Genomic DNA, 12,994 nt, shown 5'->3' with positions numbered 1-12,994 from the left:
TAGTGCAGTATTTTTGCAAATACCATAATTTACAACACAAGCAAAAAGGTTTTTTGTTTTGTTTTTAACAAGCACCAGTGGCCCCCAAGACCCTGCAGTTAGGAACAAGGCTTCAAAAGCAAGTTGCTGTCTGTTTATTTTGTATAGCCTTTGTGCAGTTAAAACACGCTATCACGGCCCAAAACAGGAGTCGACTGTATCAGTCAGAACCCAAAATTTTGCTTCATTAAATTTTACCACCCTAGTGACTGGCACACTCCAAAAATTCCTATGTTTGCCCTTCTAGTCTCAAGGAATAGGTATACCCTGGGGCATAGATGAGTTGAGTGGATCTTATAATTAAAAGAACACTTTTTAATCAGAGTATATATATCGCATCAAGTCCGTTCAGCTTCTGGGATATTTATCTGATCAGTTAAATAGCAGAGAAGGTTGTTAATCCGTTTCAGATGCTTTGGTATTTGAGAGGAAATTGAGACGACACTGAAAACAGGAATGGCTTTACAGGTGGAGGCCACTGACATTTTTTCCTCCATCTCTTTTTCACTAGTTTTGCATTTGGCTAAGGTCAATGAGGTCAATGTCACTACTTTTACCATGGTGTGGTTCCTGGACCTGACAGAGTTTGCACAGGTTGTCCACCTCCTCCAGGATGGCACATCAATACGTCCATTGCCAGGTTTACAGTGTCTCCCGGTGCAGTCTCAAGATCATGGAGGAGATTCCAAGAGACTGAGAGCTGGACAGGGCCGTAGAAGATCCTTAACCCATCAGCAGGACTGGTATCTGCTCTGCCAGAGCCCTACAAAATGACCTCCAGCAGGCCACTGGTGTGACTGTCTCTGACCAAACAATCAGAAACAGACTTCATGAGAGTGGCCTGAGGGTCTGACATCCTGTGCTCACTGGCTGGCACAGTGGAGCTCAATTGGCATTTGCCAAAGAACACCAGAATTGGCAGGTCCGACACTGGTGCCTTGTGTTTTTTTGTACAGATGAGAGCAGGTTCAACCTGAGCATGTGTGATAGACCTGAAAGGGTCTAGAGATACCAGGTGTAGAACATTATGCTGCCTGCAACATCATTCAGCATGAACAGCTTGGTGGTCAGTGCCTTCACAGAGATTGTCTGGGGAGGCATATCCTGCAGGGACGCACAGACCTCTCCAGGCTAGACAACGGCACCCTGACTGCTGTTAGGGATCTGGATGAAATCCTCAGATACATTGCCAGGCCCTACGCTGGTGCAGTGGGTCCTGGGTTCCTCCTGATGCACAACAATTCTTGCCCTCATGTGGCAAGAATGTGCAGGCAGTTCCTGAAGGATGAAGGAATTGATACCACTGAGTGGTCCCCAAGCTCACCTGACCTAAATCCAACAGAACACCTCTGGGACATTGTTTCACTCCATCAGACACCACCAGGTTGCATCTCAGACTGTCCAGGAGCTAAGTGATGCCCTGGTACAGATCTGGGAGGACATCCCCTGGACACATCCGTTGTCTGATCAGGAGTACGCCCCGATGTTGTCAGGCATGCATACAAACTAGTAAGTACTGTTTTGAGTTGCTGCAATGAAATTTTGGCAAAATGGACAAGCCTGCCGCATCTTTTTTTGTTTGTTTGTTTTTTTTTTTTTTTTTTTTTTTTGCTTTGATTTTTAGGGTGTCTTTGAATTCAGCCTTCTGTAGGTTGATAGTATTCATTACCATCAAACAACGTGGCATCCTTTCATTCCTGGCACATTATCTGGTCCATATCAGGAAAGATCTGCATAATTTTTTTTTTTTATTTTTGCTTCCCTGTTGAGATCTGATCATTTTTTAATGGGTTCCTTTACTTTTTTGAACTCTCTCTATATCAATAGATAGACAATTATAGCCTGTCTGTATAAGGCCTTGCCTTACAATATAAAGCGCCTTGGGGCAACTGTTTGTTGTGATTTGGCGCTATATAAAAAAATTGATTGATTGATTGATAACACTGGTGGGGCACTGGGCAATTTAAGTGCCTATTTATATTTTGTGTTTTGCAGTGAGCTGGATTACTATGACTCACTTAGCGTCAACACTCGCTGTCAAAAAATCTGTGATCAGTGGGACACCTTAGGAGCCTATACCCAGACTCGTAAGGAGAACCTCGAGGTAGGTTTCAGACTTTTAGTACTTTTGTACTTTTAGTCTTCTGTTTGGGACTTCCTTGGTCTCAGATCAGAATGTAATGCAATAATGCCCATGAGCACAATGGCTGTTTTTTGTGAACACCACTTGTATAATTTTGATAAACCCTGAGGTTGTCATATATTTGTAAACTGACAGCAACACAGATTGTCCAATAACTTTCTTATTGTTGTTACATTATAAATCTCAACAGGTCTGTTTCACAACATTACACGTGGCCAAAAAAGTTGATTATACTGTACATGGATTGGATGCCATCACACTCAGTATGTTCCATAAATATATATCCTTAAATATATTGAAAAAGATTAGTTAATACAGAAACATATGCTCCAGCAGCTCTACAAGGCAAATTGCACTGTTGCAACAAAAGAAAGGAAAAAGAGCAAAGCAGGATCACAGTGGAGGAATGAAACTTTCAGAACGGTTTGAAATTAAATTGTTTTTGTTTTCCTTTTGCTACAGCATAGATCAGCTGTCTAAATGGTACTGCTACGGGGTTTTCAGCAGGATTTTTGTTCTCAGCGTAATGGGATGGAAAAATCACCTTAAGAAGCTGGGGGTTCAAGGACTGCTTAGGCTTCGACCCCGCTGAAGCTTTTGCTTTATGGGCTTATAAAGGCCCTTCTTTGGTGTTTTTTTTTTTTTTTACTTCAAAATGTAGAGTAATCAGAAATTAATTTGAATGTTTGTAAGGGTTTTCTATAAACTGCTGTGTATAAATTGGCAGTTATGGTGCTCCTGTGCAGTGACACACATTTCTACACTCCATGTTTTGGCCTGATGCCTAGTTTCGTTTGGCTTTAAAGTAAGGCTGTAACAAAGATTAAAAAAAAAAACTATGGCTTTCCTTAACAAAATCTGGCCCTCAAAATGCAGACAATAGTGTTTCAGGGGGATATAAATGTGAAATGTTACTTTGGCCCCTGTCCCCTACAACAGTGTTTTTCAACCTTTTTTGAGCCGCGGCACCCTTTTTATATTTACAAAATCCTGCGGCACATCACCAACCAAAATAATATTATAATGCTATTACCTCTGGTTTTGCGCAAAACCCAATTATCGCAGTAGAAAATCGATACAGAAAACACCGCATTTCGAAAATCCTCAAGCATTTTGCGCTCTGATCTCAAGTAGGGCTGTCACGATTAGGAATTTCTGGAGACGATTAATTGTCAGACAAATAATTGCGATTGACGAATATATTGTCTATTTTTTTTTCTTTTTTTCCCTTCTTTATATTCTACTATTGTAGTATAATTACACAACTCTGAAAGAATGTTTGGTTTCTGTGAGTGGGAAACTGGGAATGGTGCAACATTTTTATTTTTATCTTCATTTTACATACAGTCCCAACTTTTTCTGATTTGTGGTTGTTTCTGTTGCATTTCTGAAATTGTTTCTCCTCATCAGTCACGTTTTGTGCTTAAACACTGCATTAAGCTCAAGATTGAACAAATAAATACCTTTGGAAAATAACAGCTGTTAAAGTCCAGAGTTCTCACCTGCTTTTTGTGATCGCTGCGTCTGAACAGTTTTTTTTTTTTTTTTTTTTTTGTGGCTCAGTTCATTCATATATTCTCATTTTTTAAATATGTTTTTAAAGATATTTGACCGTTTATTTCATCTCATGATCTCATAAATTCAGCATACGACGCTCACATGGTGTGAACAGGACGGTAACGGCAGAATCACACCTTTAGAGAAAGTTCAGAGAGAAGTAAAGGCAGCTTCACGTTTCCGTTTTTTTAACGTTCACTCGGGTTAAAATCCTCTCTGCTCCGCGCTCGATGCGCACTGAACGTGTCGCGCCTGCATTCAGGAATCTCCCTCACCCACCCCCTCCCTCGCAGTCTGCAGCCTGTTAACTCTGCGCGCGCACACACAGGCACAGACACACACACACTGACAGCTCCGCATTTTAGACGGCTTTTGAAGAAGACGGCACCGTTTTAATCGGCCGTCAGCCTCCTTGTTATTGTCCCGCCTTAAGACGAGAGCGAGGCTGCAGCACGTTTGACGTCAGATTCTGTCGTTTTATGCTTTGTGGATAAAATAAATAATTCACGGTAATCGCGAATATGAAAAATAATCGCGAATATGAAAAATACCCACGACACCCCTGACGATCGATCACGGCACCCTAGGGTGCCGCGGCACTCCGGTTGAGAATCACTGCCCTACAATACTCACGCCCGGAGCACTGCAGTACGGTTGTGGTCAGGTGGAGTGCTGAGACTTTGACACCAAGATAAGTTCTCCCCGACAGAATGGAGGATGTCTTATTTTGGGGAAAAACAGTTTTGATCGGTTGTAGTATGTCTGTCTGTTTTACGTTTGGAAAGGTGTCATTTGATTTAAATGGCAATTCGCTTTGAAGTTATTGATTCCTAAATGATCCGTCTTTTCATCTTTACTCGGCAAAGGGCTGCAGCAAATCCCGCGACACGTGCACACACATGAAGCGGAGGATATTATCATTATTTTTTTCATGAGGGACAGTAACTAAAGTTTATGAACCAGAAAAGCGAGAGATATTAATGTTCCAGTCCACGGCAGAGAACCACGTTGTTGGCTGCCCTGCAATAAATCCATGTTAATGACGAATGAATAAAAACTGTCTATTGTGAAGCGGTGGATGATTCTTGCTTCTGCCTGCAACGACAGAAAGAGTTTAATCAGTTTAATTAGAGACTTTAATCAGCAGAAAAGGTGAGTCACAACTGACATCTTTAAATGGCTTTTGATATAGGTTGATGAATAAACAGTCAACGTAGAGAAATGAAAATTTTCCTGTTACACACCCTCAGAAACAACATAACGGCCCAACTGCAGTGTAGTTTTTTCATTCTAACAGCGTAACGGACCGTTACGCTGTTATAATGCTGGTGAGAACCCTGTGCTAATTACTTTTATTGACCTTTAGCGTGCTGTTTGTTTGGGGTCATCAGCCAGTCGGTAGCAATCTGCCTGTTGATTATTATCATGATTGATCAAACACAAAGCATAATGTGTGAAATGTTATACAGCATCTCTTATGTCTCAAGGCATGACACTTATATGTTCCAGGTTGCACAGACAAGTCGACCAGCTGACTTTTCTTCTCTGCAGGGACATTTTAAGCTTGTCAAATAGTTACTGATCATGTGATTATGCCACGCTGTCTGCACTGGCCTGGTGTTTCTCCCGCAGTACTGTAGCATGAAGTGGATGAGAGGCTATGACACCCCCCCACCCCCGATTAATTGCCAGTCCGAAACAGGTTACTTTCCCTGCCAAGGCTGGTACTCTGAGACAATGGAAATGAAGTGTCTTGTCCAAGGACACAGACTGGTAGTTCTCACTGAGCGACCTGCTCTGTGAGTCTCTGAATATGTCTTAGAATTCATGTACAGTGGTTTGCAAAAGTATTCAGCCCCTTGGTATTTCACACATTTTAATTTGTTTATGGCATTTCAAATACAAAATGTAAATCAGGCTTCTCAATATAAAAAATTCTAAAATTATCTTCCTTAGACTCAAACTGAAAGTAAATCTCTACAACTTGATATAAATTAATTAAAAGCATAAAAGCCAAGATGATGGGTTGCATAAGTAATCCGCCCCTTTGGTATAATTCCTGTAAATAATCAGTTTAATTGCCAGTTTTTTTCAGACAAGTCAGGAGATGGATACATAAATATTTCCAAGTCACTGAATATGTCTTGAACTTTATTTACATCAGTTATGAAGAAATACAAACAGTATGACACTCTATGGTAAATCTGTCTGGAGTAGACATTTCTCAAAAACTGAGTGACTGTGCAAGACGGAGAAGAGTGAGGAAAGCCACCAAGACAATCAGACAACCCAGAAGAAGTTACAGGCTTCTGTGGCTGTGATTGGAGAAATTGTGCATAGTGCATGTTTTGCATTTTGTTTCCCCAGTTATACAGCTTCATGATGAAGTGGTGTAGAGGATTTTCTTTCACCAAAACATGAAATCTAAACTTACATCTCAGATATACCTTCTGGCAAATTGTAGCTGAACATTCAGGCCTTCTTTTTAGTAAAATCCTGCAGCTTTCTGGGCCAGACAAAGTATTTGCAGACATTATTGTTTAAAGGATTCAGTTCCAGTTACTTGCCAGTCAGTGAGTGCAACAGTCTCCCAGTCAGAGGATGTAAAAAGTGTGTGGCTACTATTGTAATACACTTAATAGACCATGTACCATTGTACAAATAGTTTACTTTCTCCTAAAGCTTGATGCAATGTACTGTAATTGGATGTTGGCACTCGTCCAAGAGTTGTTTTAATTTCAATGTGTATGTCAACAGATCTGTGTTTGGTACAAATTATATCTTCTCTGTTTCCGTGGCAATAGCGGACAGAGAAGCAGCTGGAGTCCATTGATGAGTTGTACCTGGAGTATGCAAAGAGAGCGGCGCCCTTCAACAACTGGATGGAGGGAGCAATGGAGGATCTGCAGGACATGTTTATCGTCCACAATATTGAGGAGATCCAAGTGAGTTTAACAAATTGCAAACGCAAACTTCAGAGATTCAACAGCTAGAATTTTGGAAAGTTTACAAGAGAGGAAATTTGAAGTTGACAAAAGTGTTTATTAAGACATACGAGGGCTGTCAATAAAGTAACGGTCCTTTTTAATTTTTTCAAAAACTATATGGATTTCATTCATATGTTTTTACGTCAGACATGCTTGAACCCTCGTGCGCGTGCATGAGTTTTTCCACGCCTGTCGGTGACGTCATTCGCCTGTGAGCACTCCTTGTGGGAGGAGTCGTCCAGCCCCTCGTCGGAATTCCTTTGTCTGAGAAGTTGCTGAGAGACTGGCGCTTTGTTTGATCAAAATTTTTTCTAAACCTGTGAGACACATCGAAGTGGACACGGTTCGAAAAATTAAGCTGGTTTTCAGTGAAAATTTTAATGGCTGATGAGAGATTTTGAGGTGATTCTGTCGCTTTAAGGACTTCCCACGGTGCGAGACGTCGCTCAGCGCTCTCAGCCGCCGTCGTCAGCCTGTTCAAGCTGAAAACCTCCACATTTCAGGTTCTATTGATCCAGGACGTCGTGAGAGAACAGAGAAGTTTCAGAAGAAGTCGGTTTCAGCATTTTATCCGGATATTCCACTGTTAAAGGAGATTTTTTTAATGAAAGACGTGCGGACGGGTCCGCGCGTCGGGACGCAGCCGACGCGACGCTCCGCCACAGGAAAAACACCTCTGTTGAAAGCCTTAAGGACAAGTTGGAACATGTCCTGCCTGTTAAACAATTTCTCATATACTCACTCCACTGAAAGCCATCAAAAGCCGCCTGGATTTTACAAATGGTTATCAACACGGAGGTGTTTTTCCTGTGCCGCCGCACCGCGTCGGCTGCGTCCCGACGCGCGGATCCGTCCGCACGTCTTTCATTAAAAAAATCTCCTTTAACAGTGGAATATCCGGATAAAATGCTGAAACCGACTTCTTCTGAAACTTCTCTGTTCTCTCACGACGTCCTGGATCAATAGAGCCTGAAATGTGGAGGTTTTCAGCTTGAACAGGCTGACGACGGCGGCTGAGAGCGCTGAGCGACGTCTCGCACCGTGGGAAGTCCTTAAAGCGACAGAATCACCTCAAAATCTCTCATCAGCCGTTAAAATTTTCACTGAAAACCAGCTTAATTTTTCGAACCGTGTCCACTTAGATGTGTTCACAGGTTTAGAAAAAATTTTGATCAAACAACGCGCCAGTCTCTCAGCAACTTCTCAGACAAAAGAATTCCGACGAGGGGCTGGACGACTCCTCCCACGAGGAGTGCTCACAGGCGAATGACGTCACCGACAGGCGTGGAAAAACTCACGCATGCGCACGAGGGTTCAAGCATGTCTGACGTAAAAACATATGAATGAAATCCATATAGTTTTTGAAAAAAATAAAAAGGACCGTTACTTTATTGACAGCCCTCGTATAGCAGTAAACAAAATAAGGTTCAACAAAACAGGTGTGAGAGCACACCAGATGTTTTTGTCTTGAAATTATTGCCAGTTGGGGGTAAAACTGCCCTTGTTCACCTGCAGGGCCTGATCACAGCCCACGAGCAGTTCAAGTCTACCTTGCCAGATGCCAATAAGGAGCGTGAGGCGATTCAGGCCATCCATGCTGAGGTGCAAAAGATTGCCAGTGCAAATGGTATCAAGCTGAGTGGACTCAATCCGTATACAGCCATCACACCAGATAGCATAGACCGCAGATGGGACCAGGTACACTGCAGCCTCTGCATTCTGCAAATGAACACAAGTTTCCTTTTCTTTTTCTCTCCGTTAAATTCTATCTAGTTGCCTCTGTGGGTACTGTTTGTGAATGTACAACAGCTTAGTCTTTTTTCTTTATTCCTTCTTCTTATGCTTCTTGTTTTCATTTCAATTAATATTGACACTTGCACAATTGTTCTGGACAAGTAGAAAAAACAGTTCAGACAACAAGAGTACTCTGTTACATGGTCTGAAGCCAAAAAGCATGAATTGAGTTTAAAGTGGCCAAATTCTTGCATGTAAATATTCTGCAACAAACAGTGATGAGATTTCCTCACGGGTTTATGACTTTCTGGATTTCTGGGCCATTTTTGAGATCAGCATATATCTGTTGAGAAACATTTGGGGGGGGGGGGGGGGGGGGGGCATCCGTGCGAGTTACACCTTTCCTCATGCATGGAAACTGCAAGCTAAAACACGCAATGTCATTGGTTACTTTTTCTACAACAGCGAACTTTCACCCAGTCAGAATCTCAGTAATACCGAAAATCACTGAAAGCACCTGGACGTGGACATTTAGATTTTTTGCAAGTTTTGTTCTGGAGGCGGGAACCAACCTGTCTTGCATCTGTGTGTGCCAATCAGCGCTCAGTGCAAAGAGCTCTCGGCCAGTGAAATCTTCGCGGCTGGTTGTCTGCCTCCTTTTCCGTGCAAGCGGAGGAGGGGTGCAGGCTCCTGTGAGTGCTCTGGGACAGAGGAGGGGCTCAGTCTCACAGCAGCACCTGCTGCTCATTGAGGAGAAATGTCTCCAAAAGTCTGCAGTAACACCAGGAAAAGTCACTAGACTTCTCACTAGTCATTTTTTTTTTAAGTTGCAGCAGGAGTGTGAATAGTCGCTAAGTTTGCAATACTGATTGCAGTACGTCTTTTTCTTATTAAATTTCTAAGTGCAATATAATTCTTGCAGAAACCATATTCAAACAGTTCTTACTGCAGGCTAAGCCAGTTTGTTGAAATTAGCACTTTGCTTCGAATGTTGACATGTAATTAGTGCACGGGGAACAAATGTCCATCTAGCTACAGACACAATCATTACAAAAAAAAAATCATGCACCTAAAAACTGACCATCATACCATCTAATGATCAACGCGAAGCAATGCAAATGCAAAGTAGAGTGTAATATTCCAATGTCAGCTTTGATTTCTAAGGAAGGACAATGCTGTCACTGCGTCAGATCATTTTATGGATGTGTGCAGTTTGCACAAACAGTGGCTCGTCTGTGGCGTTGGCAGTTCATTACAAATGCCAAAATGCTTTAGGTTTACCACAGATTATTAAGACACCCCAACACTCAACAGTGGTAGTTAATTACACCCCATAAAGTGTTAACTGTTTCCACTTTCAGATATGTGTAAGTGGTAAATTTAATTTTTAGGCTGAGGGGAACCACTGGCAGCTGCTTCTATTTTTCTTTATTACTGTTGTGCATCATTCTGTCATTTGCATGTGTTCTTGTAGGCGCAGCAGCTGGTGCCACAGCGTGACCAGGCCCTGCAAGGTGAGCTCACCAAGCAGCAGCAGAACGACCATCTGAGACGCAAGTTTGCCACTCAGGCTAACAAAGTCGGCCCCTGGATACAGACAAAAATGGAGGTACACAGAACTCCCAATACTCATGTGGAAGCATTTGGTTTTGTTTTTGAAACGGTTTTGGAACTAGACATTTGTAAAATAAGTTGGATACTGTGTGTGTGTGTGTGTGTGTGTGTGTGTGTGTTCCCAGGAAATTAGCAGAATATCCATTGAAATGAACGGCACTCTGGAGGACCAGCTTACAAACCTGAGGAAATACGAGCAGAACATAATAGAATACAAACCCAACATTGACCAGCTGGAGGGAGACCATCAACTCATCCAGGAGGCCCTCATCTTTGACAACAAATACACCAGCTACACAATGGAGGTAACACACACACACACACACACACACACACACACACACACACACACACACACACACACACACACACACACACACACACACACACACACACACACACACACACACACACACACACACACTTGCACCTAAGGCTGAGCCATGTGTGGGAAATGTAATTAGAATGCTTTGACATGTTTTAACAAATTATTATAATGCCAGTAATGAGGCCAAGCGGACGCCCACTCTTCTGCTGGCTGTGGTAGCTGCATGGTTACTTTGGACAGGTGGCATTGACCAGTTGTCTCCCCGGGTGGTTGCCGTCCAGTACCCAAGGCAATTTCATAGTATGATACCTATGCCAATGTGTCCCAGACCTGACCCGAAACATGCTTTAGGCAAGACAGCTGGATTTGTGCATCTGTGACATGTGACAGAAGTACCTCCAAATTCTGTAAATTTACCTCAGATTATTTAAAAAAAAAAAAACCTCAATACTCAGTAGTCCATGATCACTACTTTGTTTTTAAAATTCTCAAAATAAATAAATAAGTGCCAATTATAACATCACATAATTATCACCCATTTTTTATACTTAAAACTTAAAATACACTTCCTAGGGGTTTTGCTCATTAACCTGTGGTAGCTAATTAAACATAATTGTAAGACCATGCATTTACCATATTGCAGTCACAATATGTTTCACAATCACTAAATGACTTCAGATTGAGCCTTGCTAATCTGTGTGTAACACCAGCAATCCAAATACACATTATGCAGTTTGTATGAGATGTATATAAATGTATATATATTTCAAATCGTGCACTTTGTCAAATTACAACTTGTTCGTGTCAAAAATTTCATGCTGGTGGAGGGCTGCATTCACAGAAGTACTATGTAGCTGCAGTGCCATGTCTCTCTACATAGTACAAAATGTTATCAGTTCTTAAATCAGCACTCCACACACACACACACACACACACACACACACACACACACACACACACACACACACACACACACACACACACACACACACACACACACACACACTTTAAATGGGATTTTAAAAACATGTGGTATTGCATCAGTACCAGCAAATGCCTTCAATTTTGTAATTTTTGGAGAGTAAGTTTGATTAGTACAAGCCTAAAAATAATCCAGTCAAAGCACAGGATCCACCTGGCAGGTGGACACCTTGGTGAATGTGTGAGATTAAATGTTTCTAAATAAACATGTAATTTTACTGCATGAACTCATCAGCGTTGTAAATTTTCAAGACTGATATCTTTGTCTTGAAGGTGAACCTGTTTTTGTTTGGAAACGATTATGATGACATGGTGTTTGGCTAATGACGGGTCATGAATGTGAAGTTAATCTGTAACACTGTGCACATCTGCTGTCTGTGAAGTTTTCCTGTTCAAAGTTCATTGTAGAAGTGCTGCCCTGCCATATTTTTTATGGCTGCAATTTTAAAAGCTGCACAAATGATCTTGGTGATCACGATTAGATGCTTCAGAACCACTTGAGTTAAAATGAAGCTTCACGTCCCCTGAGTCTTTCAATTACATTGAGAGATTATTTTAATAAAAGTTGTGAAACGTCGGATCCCACAGTTCATCCTGTCTGTGTGGGTTGCAGCTCTACAGAGCCAAAAGGATCAGTGGCTTTGGATCATAGACCCATTTATGGTCAGCATTAAACAAGCATGAATTCTTTCTGCACTCATTTGTTTATTTTTGTCGATTTTCTGGAAGCTTACAGCTAAGGACAAAACAGACCAATACCAGCGGAAATCATGGGGCCAGTGTAGCCAAAGTTCATCCGAGATCTAACCCTAGGCAGGTGGTTCCCAAACTTTCTGCAGGATCCCCTTTTGTAGATGATAATATTTTCGAGTCCCCTCCACATGCACACACACAACTCTTTTGCTTTCAAATTCCACTGGAATTCATTTTAAACATTTGAATTTATTAAAAAATATGACTTCTTATTGAACAAAATAGTGACAAGTTACTTTTATAGTGGAATTATTGAAAGTGGCATGTATCTACCTTTTTTTTTTTCATGTATTTCTCACAAACTTATCCATGCTCTGGTTCATAGTGATCAGACATGATCATAATAATCATGTTGCCAGATACAGCTGGTTGTTTCCAGCCCAAAAGCTGTTCAAAAAGCACACAAAATATAGAATTATAAAAATGCTATTTAATATGCAAATATTAAATATATAATTTTGTAACTAAATATAAATATTTATTACCTGACACATTGCTAAGTGTATCATCAAAGCAATGTAGACAAGGCATATCTAAAATGATCTACAATGTCCAGGTGTGAGAGGAGTTGGTGCGTCCGAGTTTCCATCCACTCGAGCTGCTGTCATCCGCATGTTTCTCCAGCTGGGACTGCTTAGCATTTCGGTTTAACATCTCCCAGTAGGATCTCTGATCTGTCTCTTTTTCCATCCAAAATCCGACTATTTAGCTGAAAGCTTGATTATGAGTCTTTGGCCATGTTTGATGTTGTCAGAAACAGTCATGAGGCTTTACAGTGCCCCCTAGTGGATGTTTTGCTAAACATCTGTGTCAGAGCAGAGGATGAACTGACATTTGTGGGCAGTGACGGTTTAGCTA

At 41.5% G+C, this 12,994-nt stretch overlaps 1 protein-coding gene across 2 annotated transcripts in view; it reads left to right on the top strand.

The window, feature by feature from the left end:
* LOC117508808 (alpha-actinin-4) overlaps window positions 1–12,994 on the top strand; it is a 162,847-nt gene that overhangs the window by 124,736 nt on the left and 25,117 nt on the right. For both annotated transcript variants that reach the window (XM_034168643.1, XM_034168642.1), the window contains exons 14-18: window positions 2,035–2,143; window positions 6,544–6,684; window positions 8,242–8,424; window positions 9,935–10,069; window positions 10,200–10,379. In XM_034168643.1, the coding sequence (XP_034024534.1) occupies window positions 2,035–2,143; window positions 6,544–6,684; window positions 8,242–8,424; window positions 9,935–10,069; window positions 10,200–10,379 (748 nt within the window). The remainder of the gene's footprint in view (window positions 1–2,034; window positions 2,144–6,543; window positions 6,685–8,241; window positions 8,425–9,934; window positions 10,070–10,199; window positions 10,380–12,994) is intronic.

Source organism: Thalassophryne amazonica, chromosome 4, assembly GCF_902500255.1.
Source record: "Thalassophryne amazonica chromosome 4, fThaAma1.1, whole genome shotgun sequence".
NCBI classification, from domain to species: domain Eukaryota; kingdom Metazoa; phylum Chordata; class Actinopteri; order Batrachoidiformes; family Batrachoididae; genus Thalassophryne; species Thalassophryne amazonica.
Note: the sequence above shows the minus strand (reverse complement) of the source record. Positions and strands in the feature narration are given on the sequence as shown.